The 21,684-nt window shown below is 41.9% G+C and overlaps 1 protein-coding gene across 2 annotated transcripts in view; it reads right to left on the bottom strand.

Moving 5' to 3' along the window:
- The window catches only part of CSGALNACT1 (chondroitin sulfate N-acetylgalactosaminyltransferase 1), a 342,472-nt gene that overhangs the window by 139,720 nt on the left and 181,068 nt on the right, over nucleotides 1-21,684 (bottom strand). For both annotated transcript variants that reach the window (XM_075204577.1, XM_075204578.1), the window contains one exon: nucleotides 362-1,263. In XM_075204577.1, coding sequence (XP_075060678.1) covers nucleotides 362-1,049 — 688 coding nt within the window. In that variant the 5' untranslated portion in view covers nucleotides 1,050-1,263. The remainder of the gene's footprint in view (nucleotides 1-361; nucleotides 1,264-21,684) is intronic.

The raw sequence follows: 21,684 nt of genomic DNA, 5'->3' as shown, positions 1-21,684 counted from the left end.
AGTAAACATTACCTCATTATGTTCGTGACTGGAAAATCAGGACAAATTAATACATTCGGCCATACCACGAATCGACCCTTTGCCACACATGCCATGCCCATTTCCAACAAGACTGTGCCTGTTTTCAAACTTGTTTTGACCCAAGGTCCCAAGGAAATCAGCGGTGTTGGCCGGTATGTGTGTATGCAAACCTGTCAATGGAAAACTCGGATAGCGCTAACTTACATGGATAACACCACAAAACTTTGTATAACTCTGTAAATTATGAGGAGTGTATGTAATGACTGACTGCACACTATAGAAACGACAAGACTGGCATTTTAAGGAAATTATTTAAGAACATTGTAAAACCATGTCATACCTTCAATGAAATCAGAAGAGACATATACTCGTCTAGGTGTGTTGCTTCCCTCAACAGGATGGTTCAGAGCTTCCACCGCCATTTCAATAGCTTCCACAAGCTCATCCCTTTTATCTTTCCTTACAGGCTTTTCTTCTGGGTGGCGGGTAAGCCCTGTTTCCAGTTGGTACACTTTCTGCAGAGTAAAACTATCAAATGGAATGGCCGCATACTCGGTGGGAACCTTCACACCATTGTGTACTTCAGCCTTGCTAACCTGGGAATGTAGAAAGTCTAAGAGGTCTGTTTGCGTCTTCTCAGGACTGGCATGGTCAAAAGTCACAGTGAGAGAATCAGTGTAGTGACCTTGAACAGTTTTAAGCTTTTCACTTCGTTCTTGAAGCTCATCCTTTAGCTGGGCAATTTGCTTTTTCAGACTAGTGATATAGTTGCGATGTTCTTCCTCACGTTCCTGCAGGATAGCATGGAAGCCTTCTTTCCCAGTAGGGCTATTAATTCGGGGCAGTATGAGCTGTTCATCCTCAGCTCTTGGGGTGCAGGCCAGCATATACAAAACAGATACAATACAGCAAAGACAGACAAGTAGGATCCCCACCCGAGAAACCCAACTCAGTAGCCCTCGCCGTACCATCCTCGCATTTAAGAAAGAAAAGCTATCATCTTCATCCTGACAGACAATGCAGTCCATAAGAAGTAACCACACTTATAATGGCCATGTAAAGAATAGTGCAGGAAGCGCCACTGTCCCATTAGGATGAACTTGCTTCACTTACGGCGGTTACAGGTATATAAAGACATTTTGTAAAGCAATGTTCATAGAAATGTAGAAAGAACCTTCTAAACTCCAGAATTTGCAATGTCATCTCAGTCAAAATTTTCAGCTTTCAAGTGTAATTTGGAATCTAGAAAACAAAAAAATAAAAATGTTTATTAGAATTTTTAAATGACGACAAACAGATCTATATATAGAGAAGCACGCATGTGTATAACATTACATTATGGTGCTTATTTAAAGTGTATTCATCAGCTTCTCAGCGTATGAATATTCAGTTATATCAATTCACTAAGAACTACTTACATCACCGATATACAGACAATGAGGCAATTTTGAGGTCACTAGTTCCTAGTGAATTATTAAGCAGCATACCCATGAATATTTTTACTTAGCCCATAACGTGACTGCCTCCACACAGCCATTTCAATAACTTGGTGAAATGAGCAGTGGTGTGTAATTTTTATTATAAATTGCAAATTATGTCCGTTAATTATCTTTTATCACCACTTTTCGCTGTGCTAAGAGATGAATTTTCAGTTCTCTTTAAAAATTTAGTCATGTCAGGACAGAGCCTACAATAAGGAGCTTTCCCAGCCAAGACTGTTTTACATTGAAATTCCTTTTGCGGATTGCTGAACGCAGTGGCGAAATACTTAATTTTGAAAGCTCTCCACCATGTTGTTGGCTATGCTAATATTCATGGGTATGCTGCCTATTAATTCTCTAGGAACTTTGTTATGGACCTTTCCGACGGACCAGAACAATGGTAAGAGCGGCTAATGCCATATTCAGATTGCCATTAGCAAGCTCCAAAAAACAGAGCTTAATATATTTTCGGAGCTTGATAAATTGGCCTATTTCGCCGTCCCCATATAGAAATATGTAGGCAGCGTTAGCGATTGAAACTGTAATGAACGCTGGAGATATTGAGTCTTCATAATTAGCCGCCATACATAATTTTGTCAGGATTTAAAGCAAACGTGTTTTATAAATAGGCTCCTTAAGCTTTTATCAGTCAATTGCTGTCAGATTAATAAAAACAAATCTCTGACTGGTCACTACAGCACATGTGTACGTGTACTATTTAGTTCAACCAGTCCTTATGCATTGCTCCTATGATGTTACCCCATAACTCTCACACACCTCTGTCCTTTCATTATCCTGTGAAAAGACCAGGGGCTAGATTTACTAAGCTGCGGGCTTGAAAAAGTGGGGATGTTGCCTATGGCAACCAATCAGATTCTAGCTGTCATTTTTTAGAAAGTACTAAATAAATGAAAGCTAGAATCTGATTGGTTGCTATAGGCAACATCCCAAATTTTTCAAACCCGCAGCTTGATATATTTACCTCTTTGTGGAAATTATAGTTCCAAATTAAAGGATGTTTAACACAGTACACGCATTTCCATATTACCCAAGAAGGGAAAGTAACCTAAGAAACAAACTGTTTCTTACATTCATTAGTTCTCAAGAAAATGGTTATAAAACATAGCTAATGATAAAAACAATGTAGTAAAAGTGTAATGGTATACGCAATGCATGCTGCTATACATTGTCCAGTCAGACAGACTGTTTTGGATGTCAATAGAAAAGCTCCTACATACAGTACTACTAAACTTCACACTCACAAATGTCATTATTTCCTTCTGCTTTGTTTTTATTTGGGTCCAAAAGAGGAACTTTCCTCCAGGAAGAGGGTTGTATTGTATACAGCACCGCCGCGGACGCTTCTTTGACCGCGCCTCGGCTGCTGTATAGTACAGTGCTGCCGAAACGGAGCTGCTGCGCATGCTCGCTTTTTTTTTTTTTTTGGTGAGGGGGAAACCCCCCTAACAATCATCATCATCATCATCATTTATTTATATAGCGCCACTAATTCCGCAGCGCTGTACAGAGAACTCATTCACATCAGTCCCTGCCCCATTGGAGCTTACAGTCTAAATTCCCTACTATAGACACACACTCACACACAGAGACAGACAGACAGAGAGGGAGAGACTAGGGTCAATTTTTTTTTTTGATTGCAGCCAATTACCCTACCAGTATGTTTTTGGAGTGTGGGAGGAAACCGGAGCACCCGGAGGAAACCCACGCAAACACAGGGAGAACATACAAACTCCACACAGATAAGGCCATGGTCGGGAATCGAACTCATGACCCCAGTGCTGTGAGGCAGACGTGCTAACCACTAGGCCACTGTGTGCGCCCCTGGGTTAGTTTCCAGATGTGCACTCCACAGTGACATTGCTCATTGATCATCACCATTTATTTATATTGCACCACTAATATAGAGTCTAATCTACCTAACATACACACACACACACAGACACAGAGAGAGAGACTAAGGTCAATTTTGATAGCAGCCAATTAACCTACTAGTATGTTTTGGTAGGAGACCCACGCAAACACGGGGAGAACATTCAAACTCCACACAATAGCAACTCTATTACATACATACAGAGATACTAAAGAATCCTTTCATGTCTGGATGCATATAGCACAAATATGTTGTAACCAAGTTTGACCAGTCTAGTTCAAATTAGACCACTGAGAGCTGCAGTGTATGAGGGCTACATACACTGTAGCATCATATCCACCTGATGCTGTTAAATGAAAAATGTGCTCTATTAATATGGTACCTTACCACAGTTAATTATATGGTCTTAGTCTGCGCAATAAACCCATTGGACTTTAAATATGCATCACATATGGGAGCTGTCATATTGTGAGTAGATTTTGCAGAGCTAAAAAGTAGAGTGTAACAGAATGGTTTTACATTATGCTGAGGAGATAAAGGGCGCTCTGGAAAATTGCCTTCTCACAGAACACATGTATTTCCAAATAACTAAATTTCTGTCACAATAAAGCAAAGTAAATATTTTTCATATACAAGTGTAATCTGTTTTTCTGTCATATATTTCCTTTCCTGGAAATATTAGCATAAAATCATGTTTATACATTTGACAAGCATGTTGTTAGATTGCAGACACAATATTTGAGATAAGTATATTGTAAATTTGCAAGCATCAACGTTAAGATTTCTCCTGCCTTAACCTGTTTAACACTGGTCACTGCAATTCCCATAGACTTCTATGGGGACTTGAATGTGACCCAACTTAACAAGCAGTGAAGTTTTTCACCGCCAGCCTTTAAAAACTAACGCCACCTCAAGTTCTATGGAGTTGCGTCCCGAGGAAGTGCCGTGAAGAGGGTGAAGAGAGAAGAGAGAAAAGATAGGAACTTACTCACCGGTCCTGCGTTCCAGCATGTAATACTTCCCCTCTTTTCCCGCAGGTCCCGGTAGCGGAGGGTGAATGAGCTAATCAGGGCTCACCTCCCCCTGCTGGCCAATCATCGGCCGGATAGGTGAGCCAATCCTGGCTAGCCTCCGGCCGTTTGAATTGTTGGCGGCATGGCGCGCCAATCAGCGGTAACAGCATCGCCGAGTGATATCAGTGCTCCGACGCCTAATTAAGCCTCCGGGCACCACCATCATAAGAAAAGTGGAGCCAACGGAGAAGGACGTCGTGGGACATCCAGAAGAAGAGGAGACACGGACACTGGCGGAAGTGGCAGGCAGCCCTTGTAAGGGTTAGGAGCTACTCTGCCACAAGGAGACGACGGAAAGACAGCTCGGCGAGAGAAGAGGCCGGCGCGGCATGTCAAAAGACACCGGGATCAAGAAAAGAAGATGATCACCGGCGGGGAGCCCTTCTAGGGGCTGAGAGCGCCCCGTCAAGAAGACAGCAGGGAGTGGCGTGCTGAAGAGAAGAGGCGCCACCCATTGGAGAGCCTGGAAGACCTGAAGATGTAGGGGGCAAGTTGAGAATCCTGTGCAGAGCAGGTGAGTAAATTCCCTGTATTTAGGTCGGACACAAGGCCCGTGGGCACTTCAGGCACTAGGCCTGCTGGCACAGTTAGTGGGCACAAGGCCCTGGCGCAGTTAGGGCATAGGTAGGGTTTCTTTGGGCAGTAGGTCCATTTGGTTGATTTGGGCACTAGGCCCTATAGTTTGAGAGGGGGGGTATAAGACCCCAGCATTAAGTATGACCTGTAGTTGTTAGAAGTACATCAGGTCCTTGTGGTTAGAGGGACAGTAGGTTCAGGTTGTTAGCAGGGCAGTAGTCCCTTATAGTTGATAGCAGCGATATGCCTTGCTTTAGCAGGACGCTAGGTCCTTAGTAGTGTAGGGGACACTTGGTCCCTTGGTAGTTAAGATTTAAAGTTACAAAGAGTGGCATATAAGGCCCCTCTATCCGTCCGAAAGGGCACTTAAAGTCCTGAGCCCCAAGACAAGGCAGTTTAATGGCCAGGGTTCAGGCCGTGGGCAGAGGCCTGCGTGGGCGGCTGAGTTCGAGTGAACCCGGGTGGCCCAGAACAGGTAAGTAGGAGCAGTATCCGTCTTCCCAGGTAATTAGCTGGTGACCATTGGTATGGTGGTCACTGGCAAGTAACATACCAAACGGTTTATTACTTGTATGTACCTGTCTCCTTTAGTGTATTCCTCTGCAGGGTCCAGGAGTCAGACCTTCACTAAAGACGGTGCTGAGACGGAAAGTGTCTGGGGTGAATCCGAAGTGGACGGCAGGCGGTCATCGTTTGGAAGGTAAGACATCTGTGTGTGTCTGTCCTGTTTCCCCTGCATGCATATCAGAGTCCATAGAACTGAAAATTGAAAGGTGCGGTGTTTTTAATACTTTAGCTTGAGTGCATCATGTAAACTTCCTATCTAGTGGTGTGACTGTCGACCCCCTCTTCTGCCTGTTGCCCACACACCTGTTCCACACATGGTAAGAAGAAGTGGAAAGAGCACAGAGCCTGAGGGAGTGCCGAGTGCCTGATGGGAGGGGGCCTAGTAACCTTCCACCAGGCATGATGAGCCTTATTGTGGCAAGTTATGTAATTGTTAACTATATTACATATTATAGCACTGAGATACGTTTTATCACATTGCACCAAACTGATAGTATTGCTAGAAAAAAAGTTACAAAAATAAGTCATCTTTAAAACTTCCAGGGGTATTTCTCCATATATCTATCTTAACCTGTCTGTTAGGGATTTTCTCCATCTACCTGTTAACAAAAATATTTAATATACTGTCACCATCTCTGTTTCTTTGGTGATCTCCACTGGCTCATTGGTTACAGCAGCTACAGCCACAACATGGGGAACAACTGTCCTGCTCTGTGTCCAGTAACAAGCATGATAGCAAAGAAAATTACTCCGAGCTGGAAGATGACCACAGGACTACTCATGTAGCAAAAGTAAGAACCAGAAGAGGATGGAGGTTGTGATAAATGGTGGAGTCATGGTTGTTAGTCCATAACCTTATGTCACAATTGTTCCCCACACTTCTTAGATTGTAAGCTCATTTGGGCAGTATCATCTCTACCTTCTGTTTCATGTTATTATATGTTATTTTCCCCTCAATTATGTTAGTGTATATCAAAACTTCTCAGCCTACCTTACCACTTGGTGATCAATTGTCACAATGCAGAAGTCACAGTCACTGAGCTATTCACAGAGGCTTCTGTGCATTTTGGGTTGCAGAAAAATGGCAGCTGCTTGTATAACTTAGTAGATGGAGACACACTGTAAAACAGAAGTCAATTCAACTGATGTTCTCAGGTTGTCTCAGGACACAGGCAGGTACTTTAATGACATTCACTGCATACTGGATATTATTCACAGTCATGTGTGTGTGTGTGTGTGTGTACTTACATTCATATCCTTGTGGGGACATTGACCTGTTTACACACCAACACTGTGGGGACGCGAGTCGTAGTGGGGACAAAAATTGAGGTCCCCACAAAGCATTCCAAGGGTAATCAAGGACCTTGCTGATAAGTCACATTTGTAGGAACAAAAGTGTGCATGTGTCCAATGTGGAAGGGAGAGTGTGTGAGCATCCCAGCGCCAGAGGCCAGTATACCTTCCAAATGCATAGCAGGAAGAGAAAGTGGGGGCAGCCCGCCGGCGCTTTATAGACCAAGCGGGTAAAGTCACAGTCGAATCCATCTGCTGCTAAGGTAAAGCGGGGACAGGGAAGTATGACCGAGCCCACCGGTAGCTCAGACTATAGCCCGGAGAGCAGTGGGGATGAGTATAACTCTGACAATTCGGAGGAGAGCAGTTCAGACACCATCGGTGATGCCCCGATGTCCACCAGCGCAGCAGAGTGCAGGTACCCAGAGATGAGTTCTATGTACGATCATTCTCGACCTTCTGGCAGCTGTGTTTTAAACACAGAAGGTCGGAGAGACGACACAGTGTCTGTCCAAACGCTATCCAGAAACAGGGATGGCTCCAGGGGGTATAACAAAATGCAGTACTGCCTATACTGTGAGAAGCTCCTCTTAAAAATTGCCAGGCACATGAAGCATGTTCACCGCAATGAGACTGAAGTAGCCTGGGCCCTGAAATTCTCCAAGCACTCGAAAGAAAGGCAAATGGCACATCTTCGCAATAGGGGCAACTTTGCACACAACGGTGAGGCAATGAATGGCGTTCTGGTCCAGTGCAAACTTCCAGACAAAGAGATGGATGCTGAAGGCTTCATGCACTGTGTAGCCTAACAGTGGTGCATACATACATACAGCCTGTGGTGACACATGAAGAGATGTAAGCTAAACCAAAGGGACAACAAGCTTACACCTGGCAAGAACAGAGTCCAGTCACTGTGTGCCTTTGCTCAGCCTGTTCCACCTGACATCAGTGGTGGCTTTTGGAAGCTCTTGAGCGACATGACCCAGGATGAATTTTTACTCTAGGTCAAAAGTGGCCGGTGCATCATGCAGATGGAACGCAATCTGCTCAACTGGGTCAGATCAGATGTTGGCAGGCACGAGTACATCCGTCAGAAGCTTAGAGAAATAGGCAGGCTACTGCTACAGGCCAGAAGAGCTACCCCTTTGGAGAGAATGGAAGACGCTGTGAAGCTGGCTATGGTGAGGAGACAGGAAAATTTAAGACGCCCTCACTTACACTCAAAGTCGGGCACAGCCTGCAAAAGATAGCGAGAATTGTGGAGTGCCGAGCCGTGATGGCGGGCTGCATGGCTGCAGTTCAAAACACACAAAATTTCAGGAAGCTATATGAGGCGAGATGGAACGAGTTGATCTCATTGGCCGCCTTGAAAACTCTTAAGGAGTCCAAGTGGAACATGTCTCATCTCTTACCTGTCGTGTAAGATGTGAAAAAGATGCACTTGTACCTCGATGAGAAGCAGCAAGCGTACCGAACTGGGCTATCCACCGAACCTACTGGGCACTATTTGCAAAAGTCACCTTGGCACAGGTGATCTTGTTCAATCGAAGAAGGGAAGGGGAAGTTTCAAAAATGTTGCTGACAATCTTCTCCTCAAGAGATACTTCGAATCTCCACGAAGATGTGTCCCTAGCGCTTTCCGAGGTTGTGAGGAAGTTCTGCCGGCACTTCACTCGCATTGAAATTCGAGGAAAACGAGGGAAAAAACGTCCCCATCCTGCTGACACCAGCCATGCAAGCTGCAATAGAACTTGTCACAGAAAAGCATTACAAATGTGAAGTGGATAGCCAAAATGTCTACATGTTCGCCAGACCAGCTGCCTTATCACACTGATTGCATACTACTGTTTGCCCGAGAGTTTGGGGCCAAGCATCCCCACACGCTGTCTTCCACTAAGCTTCGAAAGCACACTGCCACCCTCTCGAAGGTCCTCAACCTAAACGACATAGAACTGGATCAGTTGGCAGACTTCCTTGGGCACGACATCAAGGTGCACCGATAGTATTACCGCCTCCCAGAAGATACCCTCCAACTCGCCAAGATCAACAAACTGTTAATGGCTCTAGAGAGTGGCAGACTGGCCGAATTCAAAGGCAAGAATTTGGACAAGATGCACATTGATCTGGACGGTAGGTGGAAAATCTGGTGTCTGATGTATGCTTTTGACTTTTACCTCGGTCATTTATATATCTGTTTCTTTTCTGAACCGGTCCAGCTACAGAGCAAAATTTGAATGATGAACAATCCCCCGTGACAGAGGGACAAGTGGCCAAGCGTTTAGTTGACACGTCCATGTCAGAAGAGAGACGTTGTATGAACCTGGCAACACGCGATCAGTGCCCAGCCATGGCTTCCACGGTTAGGTGTAGCACACAGTTTTGCTAGGCAAAAGAACTTTGCCTCCTCTGTATTTTGCGGAGTCATAATGGACCACTTTACTTCCATTCCGGTTGCAAAGAAGTGTGGAGGAAATCCTGGGATGGAGAGGAGGTCCAAGCTGTGGAGAAACACCTGATTAAGTTTATACAGACATGCCAGGTGCCTGGAAAGCGAGACTGTGTTGCGTGCCTTATGGCTCAACCATCCATACTGAAAGATCGGAACTGGTCGGGGGTGAAATTCTACATAAAGAACAACATAACAGCTTTAAAGAGAGATAAAACTTGTTAAAATGATGCACATTGGTTGAACAGGACTGTAGTCTCCATGGCTAGGTGTCGTGTAAGCGGGCATGTGGATGTCCTCAGGCGGCCAGGATACACAAATGTTTCCCTACCATTGTTATTATTTATTAATTTATGTATGCAAGAATGTGGATGTCCTCAGACAGTCAAAATACATGACACTTTCCCCATCTTGCAGTCCGTGTCAAAGTGTAAATCTCATGTGGCAACTCTGGGGACAAACTGCTCCTACACATACCCCTATGATTGCTTTGTCGAGAGGGCATTAGAAAAGGGGTGTCCCTATAGGCCATGTTCCAGACATAGGTCCTCACAATGCAATAAAAACGTGTGTGTGTGTGTGTGTGTGTGTGTGTGTGTGTGTGTGTGTGTCTCAGAGCTCTAGGGGCTTATTTATCAAGTCTTAAACCATCCGGAAATGTCTGTTTCCGCATGGTTTAGGCATATTTAAGTATGTAAACAATTTAACAAATGTCTAACGCAGGAGATATCAGATCCCTCTTCAGCCAGTGGTCCAAGTGAAATGTAGAAGTGGCGGTATGTAATGGGAATGTAAGTGAATGTAATTTAATAGTTTTTAAATGAAGGCAGTAGGAGAAGTGGCATTATGGCATACCACCCTATACACCCACACTTTGAACACTGTCTCAGTCAGCCTTCGCATTCTTCACTGCTTTAATTAAAGGAACTGTTCCCTGCACATGCACAGTAAAGAATCTGGATCAGAATCTGGAGCTGTAAATAGAGTCAGTGCTGGGACAGCCTTTTGTCAAATGCGCTGTCCCAATATGACTAATGATAAATTGTTCTGTTAAGTCATCTATCATAGCTACGAGTAATGAATACAAAGATATTTTAAGTGTTATAATTTAATATGTCTTTGTATTGTATTAAATGGTGTTTTAAAAAATAAATAAATCTAGAAATCTATCTAATATTAGGTTTAAATTAATTTTAGCCCTATCAAATTCACTAAAATTTCGGGGACAGGCATCCAGCCATTCAGTTACATTTACTATACCACCAATTTTTAATTAACACTTCAATCACCGGTAGTGATAATAATTAAGGATGGTATAAAGCAGTGTGGGCCAATAGGGAGTCCAAAGATCACATGATGTCCTTAAGTGGGACCAAACACCACTTGTGGGGCTCCCCCAAAAAACAACATGCTGCCTGTCACTGCTATGAACAGCATACATGCAACTCAATCAGCAACTCAATCAGATATTTGATCAGTCTACTGCAAAGTTAGACTGAGGAAAGTCAGTGTCTGATTTGTGGCTATAGCTTACTTCTTGTAATATGCCCAAGCATAGTAAATAAGTGTTCATGTTTAAAAAAAATCTTGTATTCCAACAAGACATTTAAAATATGCATGCTAAAATGTTGTAATAAAAAAACTTCAATATACTCTGCAAGTGTGTAATGCATAGCCACAATATTTTTCACTACTGATCATGTGACATTTCATAGGCCATAATGTTGCAACAAAAAATGTGAAATGAGAATATGCCGAATCTACTCAGGCAGTATAAAAAAAAGTCTATATAATCTATGAAATACCCTTTTTTAATAGTACATATACAAATACTAGAACCTGAATTATTAGTGGTATTTGACCACCGAAGCTTAAAATGTGTAAGAACTCCTTAACATTGCACACAACAGCCTCAAATGTACAGTCTTTTAAATTGCCTAAAGGCCCACTCAGGGAATTATAGTGCCTGACCTTACAGCAATCCAGGTGGCACCGTCGATAATTCAGACCAGCATTTAGTATTAAAAGGACATTAACCAAATTTCTCAAGGTTAATATGTCTTTCATTAATACAAAATGTATATAAGGGACAGTACGGTATAATGTTGACCATTACATGAAGTGTTATTTAAGAAACTTTACATACGTGACTTGAGATGATGTTTTGTTGATGCATTATCTCTTACCAATTCTAAATGGCATGATACCCAATTGGGGAATTTAAAGCCAAATAAGAGAGAACTCTCCAAGTAACGGTCACAGTAATGCATATGTACAATCTGCTTTTAAAAGCGGTGCTATGACATTGGCTTTGCTTTTTGTATGGACCTCTTTTCCAAAGGCAACATAGTAGTTCCAGAGTAAATCAAACTCAGCAAACATTAATCTCACTGTCAGGGTGAAACGCAGGACATGGAGAAAGGGCATACAATTGCTGAATACTTTCTATGCAGTGTCTAGTTTTACATGTTTGTAGGCTTAGTTTTGCTTATTCATTCATTCATTCAATATACATACCCAATGACATTCTCTAGATTTACAGGTTCACGGCAGAATGCAGTAAAACATAAAATGGAAAAGAAAGCCTAAAACATATAGTAAGAGGATATTAAAGTGTATTTAGAGTCTTGGGTAATTCTTATGCCCCCTAATACTGATAAAAGCAGCAGAAAATTATTGCAAATATTAATGATGCAGGTATTACAAGAGACATGTTAGCTTTTTAACAAATGCCCTGATTTAAGCTAATGGGAAAATGAGCAGTGAAGATTAAACTTGGCTGTTCTTGAAAGAGTGAATACTCATGGATGCAGTTTCTGTGTCTGTGGTCTGCTGATCTAAAGTGCATTCAGACACAGTAGGTAAATGCACCTCAAATCTAACTGCATCTGTTAAAGAGCGGCTTACAGAAATCACCAGTTTTTTTTGTAATTTACACAGCATTTTGCCATTCATAAAATTTAATAAATGCATATGGTTATGCATATCACTACCCCAAAAACAAAATTTCCAGACCTAAAAATCATAGATCGCTTTATTCACTGTTATGTATAGATAGAGTAGGGGGGCTGGTAGTAAAAGGTGATTAGTAAATCGCCAATGAAATCTCCAAACTCAGTTCTCATACGTTACAAACAATCCAGACGAGTGATATTACCTACTCAACTTTCCACTGTGTGTGCTACATATAGACATTAATAAGCTATAAGCCTATTAAATGGAATGTCAAATGCTCCAATAAATAAATAATTTAAGAAACAATTAGCATATTCCCCCAAATACCTCAACCAGCCTGAGCATAGACAGCTTTGACTGCTCCCCACTAAAGCAGGAGAACAACGAGTGTAATGACCCCTCTAGGCCAATTGAATTATTATGGGAGCTCCCGTATGGAGCAAGTTTAAATGAAAAATGTGGGGGGTATTTATTTTTACTAAAAATATTTTTAAATCTGTTTGTGGGGATTTTTCCTGTTACAGCTATTGAAAGTTTGCCGACTCTCCTGGAACATCTGGGAGACTACCAAGTTTCTAGTAGTTCTCCGGACTCCAGGAAGAGCAGTACAACCTCTCGCATTCTACTCACTTCCTTAGTGAAATAGGTGGGAGCAGAACTTAATGATGCAATTTACAACAAATTGCTTCATCCGGGGAACACTCAGAGGGGCGTTCAAAAATGAACTACATGTTCCAGTGGGTACTGGCTGCCAGAGTGTGCTGGCATTTGTGCTTCACAAGCTCCAGAATGTCCATGCTCCCAGGACTTGTAGTTTCACAATAGTTTCCAATTAATTTTTTACTACTCACCATAAGGTTTCTTGGCTCTAGGAGAAGTGGTGTACGCTGGCCTATTGTTTTGCAAGATTTTACTAGAGTCACCAGCCCCCTTGGGCTGAGACTTGTACTACTATGACACCTTATGCTGTGGGTTTCCCTGACAATTCAAATGTAGACGGTATTATTAGGCTGATAACTGGAATGTAGACAGTATTATTAGTAGTAGAGATATTATTGGCGACCTAATAATACTGTCTACATTTTATTTGTTGACTCAACAATACTGTCAATGTCACTATTTTCCAACCGTGTCTTTATTATGGTGTCGGCCATATAAATGTCGAATATGTAACTGTCAAGCTAACACACTCAAGCTAACAATGGTTTAGCAGATGTAATTTAATTAAAACAAATATATTCTAAAGCCCCCGCGACTCGCGCGGGGGGTGCCGCGAGCGGGGGAGGGGCCACACGGGGCTAGTGTGGTGGCTGGTCTCCTGCTGTGTGTCACATGGGACGTGCGCCACATGACAGGTGCCGTCCCATGTGTGAAGGGGATGAAGACTCCAGTCCACAGCTCCTAGAGGGAAAAATGTAAGTTGGAGGAGGGGTGGGGTAGTAGATTAAGTGTGTGTGTGTGTCTGGCTACTGTCTGTGTGCACTATGTGTGTGAGGGGCCACTGCGTGCGTGTATTATGTGTGTGTGAGGGGCCACTGCGTGCGTGTATTTTGTGTGTGTGTGTGTGTGTGTGTGTGTGTGAGGGGCCACTGCGTGCGTGTATTATGTGTGTGTGTGAGGGGCCACTGCGTGCATGTATTATGTGTTTGTGAGGGGACCACTGCGTGCGTGTATTATGTGTGTGTGAGGGGCCACTGTGTGCGTGTATTATGTGTGTGTGAGGGGACTACTGCGTGCGTGTATTATGTGTGTGTGAGGGGCCACTGTGTATGTGAGGGGCCACTGTGTGTGTGTGTGAGTGAAGGGGGGGCCAAACCGATATCTCGCCTAGGGCCTCATGAGGTGTAAACCCTGCTGTTCAGTATATACTCCAGGCCCTCAGCAAAGGAATATTCTCCTATCATAGGAGCGAGGAAAATGCTAACACCACAATATTAAATTCTCATCCTACAGCTGGAGAAGGATCTGTTAAAAAGGTGCCAGAGGGCGAGTATCTCCTGAATAGGAGGGGTCTCAGACAGATTTTCTTTCTGCTATTGAACAAGTAAATATAGTATAGGAGTAATATTATCAAAATTGATTAAATTTGCACATATAATTTTAAAAAAAAATATCAAAAAAAAAAAAAAATCACACAAATGGACTTAACCTTTACATCATACATGCCAACTCTCCCGGAAAGTCCGGGAGACTCCCGAAATTCGGGTCAGTCTCCCGGGCTCCCATGAGAGCTGGCATTTCTCCCGCATCCCGGATTCACAGAGAATCGCGTCATTTGACGCGATTCTCGGTGAATCACGCCATTTTGGAGGGCGGGAGGGGGCGGGACAGGGCCAATCGCGTAGTTTTGGCCTCGCCCTCTGCGACGTACATGACGTTTTCGTGGGGGGCAGGGCCAAAATGAGGCGATGGGCCCCACCCCACCCCCTCCCGCCCTCCAGTCCCGCCCCCTCTCCCGTAAACAAGTTTCCAGGAGTAGGCAAGTATGCTTTACATTACATTCACAGTCTCTGATAATAAGTTAGTCACATATCCCACCATACTGAGCAAAATAACTGTTAATATGCCATATAATATAAAAAAACACAATATATTTTTGTCTTACTTTACTGTTTCATACTGACTGTCAGCTGAAATTTTTTTTTGTTATACAGCACTGTTTTGAACAACATGACAAATGTGTAGTTTGAGAACTATTCTGCCTAAACTAATCAAAAAGTAAAAGAAAGATAGTAAAAAACAATCTATTTGAGATTAATCTCTGAAGAGCTGTGTTGAAAACGTGCTGCTCCATGTAACACTTGTATTTTTTCTTTTGCCCAACAAGTACAGATTTGTTCATTTCCATGTCTCTTTGTATAAGCATATATATTTGGCAGATTTAGAATACTATGGGCTCTATATGGCAATAGGTAATAAACAGTGATAGAAAACGGGCCCTATCGCCATAATTTATTATTAAAATCACTCCAAACAGGAGGACCTATCAGAGGGGATTAGTGCATGCGTGACCCATCTAGAGATGGCAAATCTTACCGCCGGTGATAGCAGTGACCTTTTGATGTATAGGGCAAAACTCCTGTTTTTGCCAGACACAGGGCTTTTCATTCTATAATAAATAGACCCATATATCCCAGCATATCAAATGTAAATAATGGTAAGAAGTTCATATCCTCAAGATACACCATTCTAGAGCTCTGCAACTGCCTCCCGTATACAGTCAAAGCAGGGGAGCCTGGCACTCAAGATAGAGAGGCACATAAATCTCTCGGCTGGAGGGAGACTGTGGGGGAATAATCAATCTGCCGCAGTAGAGCGGAATGTTAAAACAATGAGGGGTATAAGACTTTGCAGGAAAAGACTTTGTGATGATCGTGCGGGAATTGAAGGTAGGGAGAGACACGCCACATGGGTAGCGCATACCATGCCTCCTCTTGCAAAAACTATCAAGTGTGGTATGTGTGTATCTTTTTTTAAGGTGTGAAATGTTGGAAGGGGTTCAATAGCATTCTAGCATGGATGTGCTGCAGTACGTTTTACGGTTTAGAAATTTTGCTTAACATTCATTTATTCAAGCATGAACAATATCCCAGTGGTGATTTATTTCCTTTAATTTCTGACAACAATAAAGTGATTTCATCTGCATGATATAGTACCTCAGAGTACTGTCCATATTCATTTGACCCATAAAGTTGCAAATAAAGCAGCTAAAAATAGAGCTCATAATTCCTCAAGACCCTCTATGAATTTACAATACCCACTGTGCTGTGGGATGGACCAATCATAAATTAATGTTGAAGAAGGAGCCAAATGGGGTATTTAGGATTTACTATTCCTATTTTTAGCTGGTTTACTCCTCACAGAATTCAGTGCAGTGCACCAAAATATATCCATATACCCAGGGGCTCATTAATGGGGGTTTATATTCATAAAGCTGTATTTAATATGTATTGATGCTTGCTAATTATACAGACACCACTGTGTAGCAACACTACCCTTGTGTATTATTGTCAGTATATTTTGAATGGAATATCTGGGCACAAACAACCTACTCCTCTCTGTCTCAGCTGTAAACTAGCGCACTGTAAAAACCCATTGGTATTTTGGCAGCAGGTGGGGAAGGAGAATGGGTTGGAAAGTGGGAAGAGGAGATTTAGTCATCAATTTCAGCATCCCATTAATGTTCAAGAACCAAATACTCCCTTATAATAGGAAGTGTGGTGGTGAGAGAGGGTGGGGAGGGGAGGGAATCCATCTCACTTGCTAAAGGTACAGTGAAGGACCAGGATTCAAATTAATAAATTTTTAGATATGACATTTTTAGCTGCTTTATATTAATAATAAGTCCAGGGAGGGTGTTTTTACCCCCTGCGCTACATGCCAAAAGATGGTTGACAGATTACCACCCTGGGCTTGGGGCCTGGTTCAACCAACAAAAAAATGTGTATATAACGCACACATCAAATGATATGTCACTGTCTGCAAAGTATTTGTATGAGGGACATTTATAAACAAAGATGGAGTTTCATTGAAAGAAACTGGTTACGCCACTTTGGGAGGGGTGTTGGGAAACACCTGTCCTTAGGAACTAGAGATGGGCGGGTCCGGTTCACCGAGAACCAAACCCACCCGAACTTTGGGTATCCGAGTACCGAGCTGAGTAGCTCGGTACTCTCCCTCCCGCTCCGAATACAAATCGAGGCCGAACGTCATCGTGACATCGTCGAATCTCGGGGCTCGTTTCTCGCGATACTTCAAGATTATAAATACACGCCTCCACAGCAATCCATCGCCATTTGACAGAGGGAGAGAGCAGGGTGTAGTCACAGGCTGATTAGAGCAGGGACAGAGAATCCAATATTCTTCTTGCAATTGCTCTAACAAAAATCGCTAGAGAAGAGAGGAGGATAGAGGTTTATTTTATTTTTTTAATATTTGCCACTCCCCAGTGCTTTTGGGGTGTCCCCCATAATTGTGCATAAATATTTCTGGTTGTCAAAATTACTGTCTGTCAGCAGTATCTACCAACTAATTTTTAGCACTCCCCAGTGCTTTTGGGGTGTCCCCCATAATAGTGCATAAATATTTCTGGTTGTCAAAATTACTATCTGTCAGCAGTATCTACCAAATAATTTTTAGCACTCCCCAGTGCTTTTGGGGTGTCCCCCATAATTGTGCATAAATATTTCTGGCTGTCAAAATTACTATCTGTCAGCAGTATCTACCAAATAATGTTTAGCACTCCCCAGTGCTTTTGGGGTGTCCCCCATAATTGGGCATAAATATTTCTGGCTGTCAAAATTACTATCTGTCAGCAGTATCTTACCAAATAATTTTTAGCACTACAAGTGCTTTGGGCTCAGAATGGATTCAAAGCAGACCACATATGAGCAGATGAGCAACCAGGTTCTGTCACCAATCCTGATGGTAATGTTCCCAGTACGTCATCTGGGCAAGGCGATGTCAAACTAAACAGTGTTTTTCGAAATCAGTTCAAAAAACAAAAACAAATTTTTTTTTTACTGTGTTGAAGCGAAAAAGAAGTGTTACTGAACAAAAGTTAAGTGCTGATAAAAAAAAAAATGCCAACATGCCATTCTACACACGCAGTGGCAAAGAGAGAAAGAGGCCTTCACCTTTGGCTATTAGTGGCAGATCCCAAAAAGTTACCGAGCCTACAATTGGTGCACAACTACTGTTACACGTCAAAGCCGAGCTGCAAGATAAAGAGGATAATGTTTGCTCTGATTCACAAATAACACCAAAACCTGTGGAGAGTCCATCCAACAGTGGTATGTCTAATCGTGAGCATTCTGTTAGTGTACCCATAAAGAAGGTTCCTTTCAGCAGTTCTGCTCATGTGTGCCTGAACAGCCCGAGTGTAGCCGGTGATACACAAATTGAGGATGCCACTTTTGAATTAGAAGAGGATGAGGGGAAAATTTGTGTAGGCGACGAGGGCACTAATGATGATGTTGATGATTATGATGCAGACAGATACCAAATTGCCTTTCTCAATTTCTATTTATATTCTGGATTATATAACGGATGAATAGTTTTCTATTTTACTCCTAGTGGAGAGGGGATCTGATGCAGACAGATACCAAATTGCCTTTGTCTATTTCTTTGTATATTTGAATTTCTAGTTCCACAGTCTTGCAGGCTTTTTTGTATATTCAACTACAAGCGGAGGGCGGGGGGGGGGGGGGGGGGGGGTGGGCATAGATAGCCACCAAACTAACGTGGTCCATTTAATTTTACTTTCTAGTTCCACAGTCTGTGCAGGCTGCTTTTTTTATATTCAACTACAAGTGGAGGGTGTAATACACACCCAAAGACGATGGATACATTGCCAATAATCAAAGATGGAGGAGGTAGACAACCAGGTTTGTCTGTATAATTTGCAGACAAGTGTTCGAATTAAGGACGTCCTACCAGGGATTAAACTGTTTTTGTCATAATTTATTAGCTTTAGAGTTACCTCACTTATCTAAGAAACTGGTGGAGCACTAAATTAGGTTATTTTAGACCAAAAATTTTTTTTATTTTTTTCAAAAGTAGCAAAACAAAACCAAACAAAACCAAAACCAAAATAAGCAATGACGGTTTTGCAAAACCAAAACACGAAGGTAATTCAGATCCAAAACCAAAAACAAAACCAAAACACGGGGGTTAGTGACCATCTCTATTAGGAACCCACAACAGGCACTAAACAGATAAAAGCTAATTGCTAATTTGTTCCTCTGGCTCAGTGTAATGCAATATTGACAAATGAGCCCTACAGTGTGTATATATGGGAGACATGCCTGAGCTCGGCTCAGAAGTGCAGCATGAGAGTTTTTATTTTAAATGTGGTCCTATTTTCTGTTGCAAATTGCTTGTACAATTTTCTCCCAGACTAGTTAACGTGTTTCTAGATCCCTATTTTTGCCTACATACAAGCTGCAGTAGTGGTCTGAGGAAATAAGTGCATGGCAATGTAAAACAACCCAAGAATATGTATCTTTACATTGGTTTGTAGCCTACACTCAAATTCTCACTGGGCTAAATGTACTTTAAGTTGTATGAGGCATGGATTGTACAAGACTACTATCATTTACCTCATTTGCATTCTGGCAATCTTTGTCAGTCTGCCATTTGACCCATTTTACTGTAGCTCCTTCATCTCCCCCATGTGTGAATTATTTGCTTTATAATTTCTCATAAATTTCCTACTTTAAACATTTCTTCCTCCTCTGCAGCTGCAGGGATTTAATGAGAGTTCCTTTTATTCCTAAGCAAGCCATGTCCAAATGCAGCATGACTTCAGCCAAGTCTGGCTGTTCAACAAGTGTCCGTGATGATGTGGCAGTTTGCTGTTTTTGCTAGGAAAACAATTTCAGGCATATTGCTAAGGTAACCAAAATATGTCAGTATGCAACCAAAGAAACCAATGAATGTGTTTTTTGAGCACAGTAAGTGGCATCTATGATACTCCAACACCAGAACACAGGGCTGTAACTAGGGCTGTGCGATAGGGGCGACTGCCCAGGGCGCAACGCTGAATGGGGGCGCAGTTTAGGAATATTTTAAGTTAATTTGGTTAAAATTGAGGGCTAGGGGGATGGCATTTGTCTTTCTCGCCCCAGGCGCTAGAATTCTAAGTTACGGCTCTGCCAGAACATCTGTAACGAACATCCTAATTTTTCCATAAGGTATATACAGGCCAAATTGTCATCATATCTCTTGACCCCTACTGAGCAAGTTCAAGGTTCCTAATATAAATTAATACGTGGTATTTATCAATACACCATTGTTCTAATGACTTAAGAATTTTGTAATTATGAATTGTTTAGCGCATGCTATAAATTCTTGTTATAATGGCTGCATACCTATAATCAGCCCACAAATTAATTAGCACAGATCAAAGTAATACACTTCCTAAAATGCATTTTGTATTTTTTTCAACTAGCATCCTTTGCTACCAGTAAGTGATAGGCGTTATAAAACAAGACAAAAAAAAGCAAAAAAAAAAAACCCTTTTTTTTTTATTCATGTCCTCGTTGTTAAAGGCAAATGAGCAGTGGAAAGCAAGTATTTTACAATAACAATCAGAACTTGGTCGCAATGATTCTGTGGCCAGTTAGTGCATTGCCCATAATAATTTAACAACATTATAAAAAACATTGAATTTGGCATTGCTCCCAGACAGCCTTTACTGGCCAAATTCACGTCATATTCCTTATTTAACGTACATCAAGTGCAAATTTATCAAGGTTTAGAAAGCTTCCAGGAGCAAAATAATACCTAAATAAAAATGCTGTCACAAACGGGCTGAACAGTGCATCATCAGATCCCAAGGATGGAAAAAAAAAGGGGGACAGGGTGATGTGGGAACCACTTCTGAGCATGTGCAGTCTGGTGCATGTGCCGGGTGGTCAGAAGAAGATCCGCTCTGCTCTTACAAGAGGAAAGCAGAGGCCTCTGGGAAGCAGGGGTATCGGATAGAGGGGAGCAACCTAGCACTGCCTGTCCCCACTCACCTCCAGGCCCCACAGTTTCAGCACCCTCTGTAGTTTCACCACTGGTCACAAATATATAATAACAAAATATATATGCTTAAGAATATATAGGCACTATATGATAGAGTTGAATTTGGGTGTTCTGCTTACTGAGGAGCTTTCCTCAATGTTTGATCAGTCTAGGCTTTAATAGTAGTTAAAAAGGTTATATAACGTTTTGAAAAATACATATGTTGTACAAGTTTAGCAATATAATTTAAACATGTCATAAAATGTGGGAAATATTCTTTTATAGTAATGTGAGAACAAAAGAAAACAGTCTGGCGCTGTAAAATAAACAATATATATATCACTATGAGTCAGTATATATATAGGAGAATGATTTGCACAATATAGTTATATTGGGAAAATCTCACCTGTCAACGTCAAGGCGAGTCCCTAGCATGTGAAACAAGTGTATATGCAGGATGTTACAGTTAAAGTCTTCCCTGAGCCTCCATTTTCAAAGCTTGCAGCACCTGAGAGGAGGGGTCTGACTCCCTGGCTGCACTTTTCAAATGATATTATTTACTTGCACACAATTCATTAATTTAAAGAAGTGAACCTTGTTTTCACTAATTTCTAGTTTGTTTTTTTGGGAGTTAGGACAGTCCCCTTATATGCTGCAGGATTTGAAAATGGAGGCTCAGGGAAGTTTTTATATGCGACACCCTGAATACTCATTTGTTTCACATGCACATTTTCAGATTATATTAGTCACTTGTACACATTTCATTATTTAAAAGAAGGGCACCTTGATTTTATTAATTTTTAAAATAATGGTTTTGTTCATTAGATGAGAGCAGTGTCTTTAGACAGTAGGGAACAAAATGTTGGATAT

This window comes from Mixophyes fleayi, chromosome 1 (assembly GCF_038048845.1).
Source record: "Mixophyes fleayi isolate aMixFle1 chromosome 1, aMixFle1.hap1, whole genome shotgun sequence".
NCBI classification, from domain to species: Eukaryota; Metazoa; Chordata; class Amphibia; order Anura; family Limnodynastidae; genus Mixophyes; species Mixophyes fleayi.
This window is presented reverse-complemented; position numbering and strand designations above follow the sequence as displayed.